The following is a 14,385-nucleotide window of genomic DNA, read 5'->3' on the forward strand; positions in this document are numbered from 1 at the left end:
ACAGTAACTGCGGTGTGCTTTCACCTCAGAGTCTCCAAGACACAAGAAAAGCCTCCAATAACACCAGAAAAAGTCGCTAGATTTGTCGCTATTGGCAACACCGTCAATTAGGGCTGTGCCATGATATGATCGTGACTGTTGATCGCCATTAACTTGAGTTTGATCACGATGATCAGCTTCCTCGATGAAAACATGGTGAAAAATGTCTGTTAGAAGTTACCTTAGTAGTAAACAGTAGGGAAGCACGCTACAATCCACCTTTATTGACCGTGATCCTGTGTGTGTTTGTCAATGTGTGTGTTTGTGTAAAAGTGTGTCTGTGTGCGTGACCATCTCGTTGCACCGCCACGAAAGTGAGGCTCGTCACGACCTAATAAATGTTCAATCGCATTGTGCCCCCTCCCCTTACACAGCTGGAAGTGCAGCCCAGTTGAACAAAATAATGATGAACACTCGCATAGAAGTTGAAACACAACATTTAAGAAGGAGCAGCGGCTTTAGTGACACACTTTACTTTCACCCTGAATGGGGACTTGCAGGCACTCAGAACGTCTATGTGACTGTCTTGGTCCACACTGGGAGAATCAACATACCCACTAATTTATTCAGAAAAGGCATTTTTATTCCTAAATATTTTTAATCAGACGTTTTGTTTGTGTCTGCAAATATTCAACTCCTTTGATACAACATGTACTAAAAAAAAACCTCTGCAGACAGACGTCGTGTTCTTTTTGTTAGTTTGTGAATAAAAAAAAACCTTGTTCCTAAAATAATGTGTTGGTATACATTATTTTACAGTACCTCAAATTCAAACTGCACTTTAATGTAATTGTATTCAATACAGAATTAGAGTTTTAAAAAACTCCACAATCTGAGTCACCGCTTGTTGTTTGCCAAAGCACTGGTGAGAAGCACCGATGTATAAAAGTAATTAAAGAATACAAATAATAATTTACCATTTAAAAGTATTTAGTAAATGTTAACTTGAAATAAAAGTATTACAGTCTTCATTACACCACTGATACTTTGTTTACTGCTGAATGTTTGTGATGACGAGCAAAAAAACCTAAATAACTGGTAGGAAAAAAGAAAACGTCCCAAAAAAGAAGCAATACCATGGCCCTAAAACTGAGGTACGGACCATAGTGTGGGTTACCTGTAGAGATGTCCGATAATGGCTTTTTTGCCGATATCCGATATTCCGATATTGTCCAACTCTTAATTACCGATTACGATATCAACCGATACCGTCGTGGAATTAACACATTATTATGCCTAATTTTGTTGTGATGCCCCGCTGGATGCATTAAACAATGTAACAAGGTTTTCCAAAATAAATCAACTCAAGTTATGAAAAAAATTTCCAACATGACACTGCCATATTTATTATTGAAGTCACAAAGTGCTTTTTTTTTTTAACACGCCTCAAAACAGCAGCTTGGAATTTGGGACATGCTCTCCCTGAGAAAGCATGAGGATGTTGAGGTGGGGGGTAGGGTGTAGCGGGGGGGTGTATATTGTAGCGTCCCGGAAGAGTTAGTGCTGCAAGGGGTTCTGGGTATTTGTTCTGTTGTGTTTATGTTGTGTTACAGTGCGGATCTTCTCCCGAAATGTGTTTGTCATTCTTGTTTGGTGTGGGTTCACTGTGTGGCGCATATTTGTAACAGTGTTAAAGTTGTTTATACGGCCACTCTCAGTGTGACCTGTATGGCTTTGACCAAGTATGAAATGCATTCACTTGTGTGTGTGAAAAGCCGTAAATATTATGTGACTGAGCCGGCACGCAAAGGAAGTGCCTTTAAGGTTTATTGATGCTCTATACTTCTCCCTACGTCCGTGTACACAGCTGCGTATTAAAAAGTCTTAAATTTAACTTTTTGAAACAGATACCGATAATTTACGATATTACATTTTAAAGCATTTATCGGCCGATATTATTGGCAGTCCGATATTATCGGCAGTCCGATATTATCAGACATCTCTAGTTACCTGTACTGTTGCACTTCTAGTAAACACAATTATAAATATGAACAAAATGACAGTTGTGGGCTGTTAGCATATATTACCTCCATCAAACATGTTGGAAATGTCTGTTACAAGATACTGCAGTAGTTAACAGTAGGGATGTGGTACTCACTATAATCCTGCAAGGGACAGTCTGCTATAATAATTTAAAAAAAATCTGATATTAATCTATTACTTAATTCAATTGATATACATATACCGGTATATATATATAGTCTACTCTTTCTTGTGAATTGTATTATTGAGATGCTTTGCAGGCAGCAGACATAAAGGTGCTTTCTGTGGAAGTTAAAAAAATGCCCTTTTCTTTGAATGATGTCGATTGAATTGACTGCAAGTGTGGTAAACGAAAATGTTTTCAATTTAAAATCAATTTAAGTGACAAAAATATGACCACAACTATAAAAAAAACTAGACTGAAACTGAATGACAAACTGCTGTCAAAGTGGTGAAGCATCAGTACAATCCTCTGTGTTTCAGAAGGGGTAAAAGCAATTCATGTGTAAGGAATGAGTGGCTTGCTGACTCACCATTAAGATTTTGCCAGTGTGGCTTGAAGGCCTCGCTCGCTCTTTTGACTTCAGCGCTGTCAGCTTCACACTAGAGGGCGTTCAGAGAAAACATTGATATTTATCATCACCCTTTCTTTTGCACTTAAGTCAGTCCCTCCAGGATTTGGCGATCGCACCAATTCACGCAAATTCAACCGATCCCTGCGAATTATGTGCGGCCTCGCAACTTTATCCAATGCCCGCAACTTACCAGCACATTACACCCACAATTTTCTAAAATTATTGAAAAACTGTTCAATAACAGATTGGAGAGTTTTACAAAGAAAAATAGAATACTCGCTGAGAACCAATATGGATACAAAGCTAATGTTTCAACCTTGATGGCTTAATTAGTATTATTCGCAGATAATACAACAGCGTTTGTTCAGGAGAGAACACACAGATGCTAATACAAATAAGAAATGAACAAATTGAAAAGATGGTTTGACAAAAACAGACTATCCTTAAACCTCAGTAAAACTAATATAATGCTATTCAGTAACAGTAGAAGGGAAAATTAAACACAAATAGAAATAAGACGGAATAGAAATTGAAAGAGTAAATGAAACCAAATTTCTAGGTATAATGATTGATGATACAATGAACTGGAAATCTCATGTAAAAAATATACAAACATAAGTAGCAAGAAACACGTCAATAATGAATTAAGCAAAACATGTTCTAGATCAAAAATCACTCCATATTCTCTACTGCTCGCTAGTGTTACCATATCTGAGTTATTGTGTAGAAATATGGGGAAACTACTACAAAAGTACACTTCATTCATTAACCGTCTTACAAAAAAGATCAGTTCGATAAATAAACAAAAATGTAGCTGTTTGGCCACAACACAGAAATATGTTTGGAGGATAAAAGGTGAGGCCTTTAATCCAAGGAACACCATGCTTACCGTCACGCATGGTGGTGGTATTATTATGCTCTGGGCCTGTTTTGCTGCCAATGGAACTGGTGCTTTACAGAGAGTAAATGGGAGAATGAAAAAGGAGGATTACCTCCAAATTCTTCAGGACAACCTAAAATCATCAGCCCGGAGGTTGGGTCTTGGGCGCAGTTGGGTGTTCCAACAGGACAATGACCCCAAACACATGTCAAAAGTGGTTTAGAATGGCTTTCCCAAAGTCCTGACTAAAACATGTGGACAATGCTGAAGAAACAAGTCCATGTCAGAAAACCAACAAATTTAGCTGAACAGCACCAATTTTGTCAAGAGGAGTGGTCAAAAATTAAACCACAAGTTTGCCAGAAGCTTGTGGATGGCTACCAAAAGCGCCTTATTGCAGTGAAACTTGCCAAGGGACATGTCACCAAATATTAACATTGCTGTATGTATACTTTTGACCCAGCATATTTGGTCACATTTTCAGTAGACCCATAATAAATTCATAAAAGAACCAAACTTCATGAATGTTTTTTGTGACAAACAAGTATGTGCTCCAATCACTCTATCACAAAAAATAGGACTTGTAGAAATTATTGGAAACTCAAAACAGCCATGACATTATGTTCTTTACAAGTGTATGTAAACTTTTGACCACGACTGTATACCTTCGAGTTTTATAACACGGGTTGCTGTATTCAAACGGTACAATTGTGCACACTCAGTGTAGTTACACACAATACAAAATAAAGCTAGTTTGTTTCTTCATATGACCATTTTAGTCATATATTATTCAACATTTGAAAAAAAAATGCCTAATTTAAGTTAAAATAATAAAACACAGTACAATAAGTGTAAAGTGTACTTATTAGAGATGCGCGGATAGGCAATTATTTCATCCGCAACCGCATCACAAAAGTCGTCAACCATCCGCATCCACCCGAACCAACATTTAATCAAAACCGCACCCGCCCGTTGTTATATATCTAATATAGACGATGCAAGGCATTAGTGAGGTTATAAAGCTTTTGCCTGTTAAAGAAAGGAGACTGATCCAATGAAGCAGAGACATTCAATGCGTGCCACGCTGTCACGGCCCAGACGCACACCAGTGCGCAATCATCTGGGAGCCTCGCTGAGCGCACCTCCATGCGCGTGGAGGTGCGATGTCCCTCGCACCCGCGGCGGCTCCACCCGGGCTCGCGCCCGAGGCTTCAGCGCGCACCGCGGCGGCCATCCTACTCGTCGCGGCCTAGCCCTCGCGGCTCTCGCTGCCGGCGACGGCCGGGTATGGGCCCGACGCTCCAGCGCCATCCATTTTCAGGGCTAGTTGATTCGGCAGGTGGGTTGTTACACACTCCTTAGCGGGTTCCGACTTCCATGGCCACCGTCCCGCTGTCTATATCAACCAACACCTTTTCTGGGGTCTGATGAGCGTCGGCATCGGGCGCCTTAACCCGGCGTTCGGTTCATCCCGCAGCGGCAGTTCTGCTTACCAAAAGTGGCCCACTCGGCTCACCAGGGCGAGCCCCACCCCTTTCGTGAGCGCACTGCGCGCGGAGTGACCCCTGTTACGCGCCCCCGGCAACGGGGGTGGCGGGCTTGTAAGCTGCGCGGGCGGAGCGCGCGGAGTGACCCCTGTTACGAGCCCCCGGCCACGGGGGTGGCGGGCAGGTAAGCTGCTTACCTGCTGCGCGTGACGCCGGCCGCGGCGAAGGCGGGGTGTCGGTGCGGTGGGCGCGGTGGTGACCCTGGACGTGCGTCGGGCCCTTCTCGCGGATCACCTCAGCTACGGCTCCCGGTGGGGCCCTCTCGGGGGAAGGGGCCTCGGTCCCGGACCCCGGCGAGGCGTCCCTTCTCCGCTCCGTAAAAGTGTCCATCTCTTTTTTTTTTCTTCTTCTGTTGTGGCATATGCTGCAGGTGCCTGCTCGTTTTTCGTATGTGGGTAACAACATTTAACTATGTATATATATTTCCGAATTGGTTTAACTGCCACCCGCCTGAATCTATTTAAAATCTAATTTTTTTTAATTTCAACCGCCCGACCCGACCCGCGGATAAAATCTAAAATTTTTTTATTCCAACCGCCCGACCCGCGGATAATCCGCGGACTCCGCGGTTGTGTCCGCAAACCGCGCATCTCTAGTACTTATTGATATATTCATGGAGTGCAGGTCTTGTTGTGAATTTATTATATGAGCTGCTCTGCAATAACCTTACTAAAAGTGGTTTCAAGACAACTTAAATTATGGGTTATCTTTTATACTTTATATTTTAGTTGACAAAATTTACTGTATTAGTCGCCTAAAATGTTGAGGAATTAAAACTAAATCAATTTAGATGACTAAAAGTAAAATATATTTTTGTCAAACGACAATAAGAAGGTCCTGAGTTCGGGGTCTTTCTGTGCGGAGTTTGCATGTTCTCCCCGTGACTTTGTGGGTTCCCTCCAGGTACTCTGGCTTCCTCCCACCTCCAAAGACATGCACCTGGGGATAGGTTGATTGGCAACACTAAATGGTCCCTAGTGTGTGAATGTGAGTGTGAATGTTGTCTGTCTATCTGTGTTGGGCTTGTGATGAGGTGGCAATTTGTCCAGGGTGTACCCCGCCTTCCACCCGAATGTAGCTGAGATAGGCTCCAGCACCCCCACCCCCCACCCCGAAAGGGACAATCGGTAGAAAATGGATGGACTAAAACTAAATCAAAAACTGCTGTCAAAATGAACACTGCGAAGCTCTTTGAGTACCTTGAAGGTAGAGAAGTGTTATACAAGCTACCATTACTAACAGAATCTTACTGGAGGTGCCAATGCTAAAAACCCTTGAAAAAAATTAGGTAGGTAAGTCAGGTACCTTCCAGGAGCTTTGTTCAAGCTTGTAGATTTGGAGCAGTTCTTCACAGGAATCCATCAGCACCCAGAGGCGACCTTCTGGGTCAAAGGTCATATCCAGAGGGCAGCAGGGCAGGGTCAACCTGCTGTGGGGTACAAGTTTCTTTTCTTCACCATCCTCGTCCAGTGTGAAAAACTGAATGATTGATACCCTGAGGAAACACGTGAAAACATCAAACTTTCTGTAAGGCTGACCAACATAATTTGAGGAGAAAAACAAAAACAGCCCGCCATTTGGGCTACAACAATTCATTTTGTGGGGGAAATAAATTATTAAATTTTAAGTTTTTAAAGATTAACAAAGAAAGGTACTGCCCTCTCCTGGTAATCGTGTTCCCTTTAACACTACGCTATTTGTTTTCAAATTAAAGATTGTGATATTAATCTATTACTTCATTCAATTGATCGATATATATATATATATATATATATATATATATATATATATATATATATGTCTTAATAAGGTTATCCAAAAAAATAGTGCTCGATACCGTAGTAGAGCGCAATATATGTATGTGTGGGAGAAAAAAAATTTAATCTTTAAAAATCTCCTGATGATTGAGGGTACCCCCCCCTCATGAAACAGGCCTGTAGAGATGAAATAGTCTTGTGATTTTTTTCCCACACATACATATATATATATATATATATATATATATATATATATATATATATATATTTATAGTCTACTCTTTCTTGTGAATTGTATTATTGAGATGCTTTGCAGACAGCAGACAAAGGTCCTTTCTGTGGAAGTAAAAAAAAAAGCCCTTTTCTTTGAATTATGTCGATTGAATTGACTGCAAGTGTGGTAAACGAAAATGTTTTCAATTTAAAATCAATTGAGGTGTAGTGCAGAGCAGCAGATTGGACTAGTTTACAAAGTATAAAAAGTAGCAAAGCTACTGCCAAACTACTGGGAAATGTAGTTAACCTACGTAGCTTCGATTTTTAAGTTAATCATTTTAATGGAAAACCGTAATTTTTACCACTGCAGCCGCAAGCCGGAATGGATTAACAAAAACCGTACTCATTACTAGAAAACCGTAGTTGTTGGCAGGTATGGCAAAGAGACGGATCAAGATTTTAACACATTGTAGGTCGGAAAAAACAGAAAATATTTTTTAAATATTTTTACAGAGATAAAAAAGACGGGTTTCTGACTATAGACGGAAAAATCACATGCCTGACATGTGAGCGATGTGTTGAAGCAGCGACACACATATATAATCTGTAACACCTTTTCTCAATCGCTATCTTGACAACAGAAACATCTACACACTGACACTTCCGTGCCCGAGGCTGTGGATCACATCACCAGCGTATTTGTGCGTCTGGAATTAATGTAAGCAAATGCGTAACTAAAGATGTATTTTTATGCAGGAGATATATTATAGTACCGGTAATATAATTCCTAAATTAAAAAAAAAAAGAACATAAAAAAAAAAACCTCAGCAGAAACCAAAACACATCAATTTAATTTTTTCTAATCAGCCCCATAAGTCATCCAGCAGCAATACAATTATAAAAGTATACTGCTGAATAGACGATATGTCCAAAACGTGGAAACACACACATAAGACGGAGGATTCTCTCTCCATCGTCTGTCTGTGCAGCGGGAGAACCGTGTGTGAACCTGTCAGTTTGCACGTCCTTCTGACACGTGCTAAATAAAACACAAAATATTGCTTGCAAAACAGTGATGAGTGTTGATGAATCACATTACCTGTGCTAAATAACAATATCTGCATTTTCTCCTCCCAGTATTGTGGAAGTTTTGACGTTAAGCATATATTTTGCATAGTAAAGAGACGCAAAAAGGATTGCACGCCTTATTCTGCTCACTTAACAGACGCAACCCATTTTGCCCACGTTTAGTGGATCAGCTTTGTGTGTGCTATTAAGTTTGCACGAGTTTTAATACACGCAAACCCTTATTAAATCAGGCCCTGAGGGTCCTATTCTCCCAAGTGCTTAAGTGAAAAAATATATACCGTATTTTTCGGATTATAAATCGCTCCGGAGTATAAGTCGCACCGGCCGAAAATGCATAATAAAGAAGGAAAAAAACATATATACGTCGCACTCCAGTATAAGTCGCATTTTTGGGGGACATTTATTTGATAAAATCCAACACCAAGAATAGACATTTGAAAGGCAATTTAAAATAAATAATGAATAGTGAACAACAGGCTGAATAAGTGTACGTTATATGACGCATAAATAACCAACTGAGAACGTGCCTGGTATGTTTACGCAACATATTATGGTAAGAGTCATTCAAATAACTATAACATATAGAACATGCTATACGTTTACCAAACAATCTGTCACTCCTAATCGCTAAATCCGATGAAATCTTCCTCGGTGTCGCTTCTAAACAACTCTGCCAACTCCAAAGGTATGCGCCGCTTCCTATTGCCGTTTTCTGCTGCATATTTCACTACGTCCATCTTGTAATCTGCAGTATATGATTTCCTTTTCGGTGCCATTTTTGTTCAGCCCTTCTCAGTTTTTATAAGTTACCGCCAATGTTGAAATGATCCATTTTTATAGCTACGGACTTGGTAGAAGATAGCATCCCACGACCCACAATGCACGTCTCCCATGACCCACAATGCACTTCTGCCATGACCCGCTCCCGCCAAATTTTTATTGGTTGACGTGTGTGTGACGATTGCTGGCGTGTGTGTGACGATTGCTGACATTCGCCTCGTCTCTTACGGGAATGAGATAAATAATATTATTTGATATTTTACGGTAATGTGTTAATATTTTCACACATAAGTCGCTCCGGAGTATAAATCGCACCCCCGGCCAAACTATGAAAAAAACTGCAACTTATAATCCGAAAAATACGGTATATACTGTATATTGTACAGGCTGTGTGGCATTCTCCCCCTCAACTTAAAAGGGAACTGCATTTTTGCCGATCATTCACAATCCTTATGTTAGACAAGCACACGTTTGTTTTTTTAATGCATTCTACCTCGTAAGTGAACGCTAGCAAAAGACAGCTAACAATGGAGGTAATAGGATTCGCTCTATTCCACCTACAATCGATTTTTTTGAAAGTGAATAAACTCTCAGATGTCACGCTCCACCACAGAAGCACACAGCTTTGGCCCTTCAAATATTTGTATTAAACATAACTCTTACCATGACAAATAACATCAGATTGTGTACAATAATAGTGTAATAATTACAAGTATAAGAAACAAAGTTTTATCTCCGGATCATTATTCACACCCAGCCAAGAAGAAGCTGTTGAAGCGTGTATACACACACTACATCACCATGACAACACACTACACGTGACAAGCACTGCCTGGACTGATACAGCCTTTTCAAATTTAAAGTGTTATCTTTTACATGGATTTCAGTGACATTTACAAGTGTTAGTAAAACTCTATGCTTTTTACACAACCTAAAAAAAAAAGGCATCACGGCAAAGAGCGCCTCGTTCATAATGAGCCTGCTTCATTTCAGACTTAAGCACTTATGCCTAACTTACGCGGGGTGGGCTGAATACTAAAAAAGGAACTTGCGTAATTGATTATTCTTTTTTTTCTTCTTCTAAAAAAACAAAACGTGTGTAATTTTAAGCAAGTAAAAAAAACACTGAAGTGCAAACTGGAGAAAACCGAAGCAGACAGGAATGTCAATAGTGGCAGCCTCATGTCAGCTTCCTGCACTCTATATGATCAGAAAATAAGAAAATGTAAAAAACAAAAACAATAATCATTCAAAAAATATATTTGTAACGTTTAATGAACACATTTTAATACTTTTTTAATCGATTATTATTACTTTTCATCAAAACAATTTTGTGTTTCTCTCACCTGCCTACCTTGACCGCACGTCCCTGGTTTCCACAGAGTTTGGGGAGTCTATGTCTTTAAAAGGGGAACTGCACTTTTTTTTTTATTTTGCCTATTGTTCACAATCGTTATGAAAGATATGAAGATGGATGGGTTTTTTTTGCATTTTAAATATTAAATAAATGCAATCAAAAGTCTGCTTACAATGGAGCACATTTATAATAACATATAATATTGATGTATATTGATCATTTAAGCATACGCAGCACATTAATTTCAAAAACGTATCACAAAGTTTGCTTTTTTTCCTTCATCACTGATTATTACTCACTGCAGACTTTATTGGCGCCAACAAACATAATAAAACATCACTTACTGTACAAGGTCTGCTGTCAGTAATATGCTGACTGCTAGGATGTTTATATATTCCCATTTAGATGAAGAATGTCTCATAATCCTCACGAAGAAACAGGGTGTGGGGGGGAGTGGAAAAAGCCGTTTTTTGTGTCGTGCTCGGCAGTTTCAGGTCCTAAATGGCTGTCAGAGTGTACCAACTTGTCCTAATACCGACTCAGACGTTTCATGTCCAGGTGAGATGCATGATTCTAGAATAAACTTACAGGGCGCAAGGAAGCAAGGAAGCAGCAGATCACTCGATGATGCAAACATAGGCGAACACACACGGTAGTGATCACGTCGCCACTATAAATAGTTAGTCTCCTTTAGCGCTTATATTAACAATGTCACTATTACTCGGTTAATATTCAAATCATGAAATGTAAATGGAGTATTGTTGGAGCGTTTCGAATGGTTATTTAATTAATTTTATGGGCAAAACAGAGGTGCTCCCATTGGCTCTGCTGTAAGCAGACTTTTATTTACAAGTTAGAATGCAAAAAAAACAACAATTTGTCATCATGTCTTTTGTAAGGATTGTGAACGATAGGCAAAATTCCAAAAAAGTGCAGTTCCCTTTTAAGAAAAAATGCAATTGCTCTTTTGTGTAATATTTTTCCTGTTAAAATCTCATTTGTTCAACGTTTGTGCAAGTTCAAAACAATCGCGATGCTAATTTTCGTTTGCCAATCAAGGGGCTTTTCCATTGTATGTTAGCATTATGAAATAGAATTAATAAAAATGTCAGCGCCACAGACAGTACAAGCAACAGAGGCACCCACTAAACATGTAAGCTTTTACCGTTATCTCAAAAGGTAACGCTTGTTCAGAGCAGCACACACAGGAAGTACACTCACCTGTCACAGAGTACAGCCACGTGACAGCCGTCAGGAGAGCTGCTTATTTGGCAAACAGTTGGCGTCTGTGAAAACAATAAATATTTTAAAGTCAGAAAGGTATTTTACTGACACAAAGAAACTTGAAAGATTTGGAGGCCGGTTTTTTTTTTTTATAGATATGCTGCATTCCTCATCGAACACATTATAATGGAACTGTTTGTGTAGCTTGTTGTTCTAACTCTGCTTCTGAGCACATCTCATACGCTATACTACAACTGACTTGGTTGCACATTATATCTCACGCAGTGATTACCCTCACTTTCTCTGAGTGGGAGCCAAACGTCTCTTGAAGCTCCTTCAGGTCCCAACTATGCAGTTTCTTCCCAGAAGTATACTCCCACAGCTTCATGGTCCCATCCTACAATTACAAACATATTTGAAACGGAACAGAAAACCAAAGATTTGCCTTTCGATCTGTTTCACTGCGGCTTCCTGACCTTGTGGTCTGTCTGCTTGTAAGAATAGATTTTGCAATCCATTCTATCAAATCGGTGCCATTGGCGTCCCCTCAAAAATAAAATGTATAAAAGCATGTTCAAATAACTGTAAAATGTTTTATTTTATTTAACAGAGTGCCCTGCACATTGATCTGATTGTATTTTGAATAAATATAATTTCAAGGATAAATTTACCCTGAACAATGAAAAAATAGCTTTTGTCGCTTGCCCTGCTTCGTCAACTTAGACTTTAGAATTTAATAAAATATTTTAAATCCTTCAGAAATGTTATGTTACTATTTGTGTTACTTTTTATCCTAACTATACTTTCCTTAAAATAAAAATACAATTTAATTAAAATTAAAACTTCAGTGTGTTTTCACTCAGTCCTGTTACCCAAAAAATGTAACACAAGTCACATGGTCCAAAGGACATTGCATCATTCGGATGCTGTGCAAGCCATAGAAAAAACTAAAGCTTGTTCATTTATTTATTTTTCTGAACTTTCTATCATATTTCAACAATGACTGGGGAAGGTTAAAATCCCAGCACAATACTCCTACCTACATTTAAAATATTATTTGCTATTAGCATACATGCTAGGGGCTATAGTTCATGTATTTGCTAATTCTATGCTAAACATTCAGTCCTGTTACTTAAATAAGTCTTCCTTAGCTTAGGAACCTTGTACAAAAACAAAATAAAGTTGCCTGAGATGGACCAGTACACATTTTGAGTACTTCAGTGTATGTATACAAATGGCACTGATTCAGTGGATTGGCCTTCATTTAGTAAATACAAAACATGCAACATACAAACGTACCCCTGATCCTGACAGCAACCAGTTCGGATGGCTTGATGGGACTACAAGAGAGCTAACAAACCTAAAACAAACAAAAAACTTTTCAAGGAAAAATAACCACAACCCATGTATTAACTTTAATTAAGCACGTCGACACAGAATGATTAAGCAAGCTTGGTTTGAATGCTTTAACACATGAAATAACACATGAAAATGTTGCCCGTCATACTCATACTTTATTGACTATTTATTTTGGTTTCGGTGAATTTAGGTTGAATAAAACCCTGCTTGCTAAGCTTTTTTTTTATTGCTTAAGCATGGCATTTACTATTGTTGCATCTTGTCAAAACAAAGATTCTCGCAAGATATTATTTGTTCTAAAATTATACTAAAACCTTTTCAGTCATAGGTTACAGGTTAAATACGTGCAGCAAGTAAGCGCAGAGTTGGCCCAAATTTTATACAGGACTCTCTCAGAAAATTAGAATATTGTGATAAAGTTCTTTATTTTCCTTAATGCAATTAAAAAAACAAAAATGTCATACATTCTGGATTCATTACACATCAACTGAAATATTGCAAGCCTTTTATTATTTTAATATTGCTGATTATGGCATACAGCTTAAGAAAACAAAAAAATTCCATCTCAAAAAATTAGAATATTTCCTCAGACCAAGTAAAAAAAAAAGATTTATAACGGCAAAACAGAATCAAACATTTGAAAATGTCAATTAATGCACTCAGTACTTGGTTGGGAATCCTTTTGCACAGATTACTTCATCAATGCGGCGTGGCATGGAGGCAATCAGCCTGTGGCATTGCTGAGGTGTTATGGATGCCCAGGATGTTTCAATAGCGGCCTTTAGCTCATTTGCATTATTGGGTCTGATGTCTTTCAGCTTCTTCTTCACAATACCCCACAAATTCTCTATGGGGTTCAGGTCAGGGGAGTTGGCAGGCCAATCGAGGACAGTAATGCCATGGTCAGTACACCAGTTACTGGTGGTTTTGGCACTGTGGGCAGGTGCCAGTTCATGCTGGAAAATGAAATCATCATCTCCATAGAGCTTTTCAACAGATGGAAGCATGTAAAAAAATTAAAACTTCAGTGTGTTTTCACTCAGTCCTGTTACCCAAAAAAATGTAACACAAGTCACATGGTCCAAAGGACGTTGCATCATTCGGATGCTGTGCAAGCCATAGAAAAAACTAAAGCTTGTTCATTTATTTATTTTTCTGAACTTTCTATCATATTTCAACAATGACTGGGGAAGGTTAAAATCCCAGCACAATACTCCTACCTGCATTTAAAATATTATTTGCTATTAGCATACATGCTAGGGGCTATAGTTCATGTATTTGCTAATTCTATGCTAAACATTCAGTCCTGTTACTTAAATAAGTCTTCCTTAGCTTAGGAACCTTGTACAAAAACAAAATAAAGTTGCCTGCTCCAAAATCTCTAGAAGCGTCTGACTTGGGCTATGGAAAAGAAGCACTGGACAGTTGCAGAGTGGTTCAGAGTCCTGTTTTTAGACGAAAGCAAGTTTTGTATTTCATTTGGAAGTCAAGGCCCTAGAGTCTGGAGGAAGGTTGGAGAGGAGCAAAATCCAAGTTGCTTGAAATCCAGTGTGAAGTTCCCACAGTCAGCAATGGTTTG

General features: G+C 39.0%; 1 protein-coding gene across 1 annotated transcript in view; it reads right to left on the minus strand.

Moving 5' to 3' along the window:
• wdr4 (WD repeat domain 4) overlaps positions 1 to 14,385 on the minus strand; it is a 37,578-nt gene that overhangs the window by 6,050 nt on the left and 17,143 nt on the right. The window contains exons 6-10 of the mRNA XM_061926270.2: positions 12,747 to 12,807; positions 11,746 to 11,844; positions 11,445 to 11,509; positions 6,330 to 6,519; positions 2,556 to 2,625 (exon numbers count right to left, since the gene is read on the minus strand). Of these exons, the coding sequence (XP_061782254.1) occupies positions 2,556 to 2,625; positions 6,330 to 6,519; positions 11,445 to 11,509; positions 11,746 to 11,844; positions 12,747 to 12,807 (485 nt within the window). The remainder of the gene's footprint in view (positions 1 to 2,555; positions 2,626 to 6,329; positions 6,520 to 11,444; positions 11,510 to 11,745; positions 11,845 to 12,746; positions 12,808 to 14,385) is intronic.

Source organism: Nerophis lumbriciformis, linkage group LG31 (genome assembly GCF_033978685.3).
Source record: "Nerophis lumbriciformis linkage group LG31, RoL_Nlum_v2.1, whole genome shotgun sequence".
Classification (NCBI taxonomy): Eukaryota; Metazoa; Chordata; class Actinopteri; order Syngnathiformes; family Syngnathidae; genus Nerophis; species Nerophis lumbriciformis.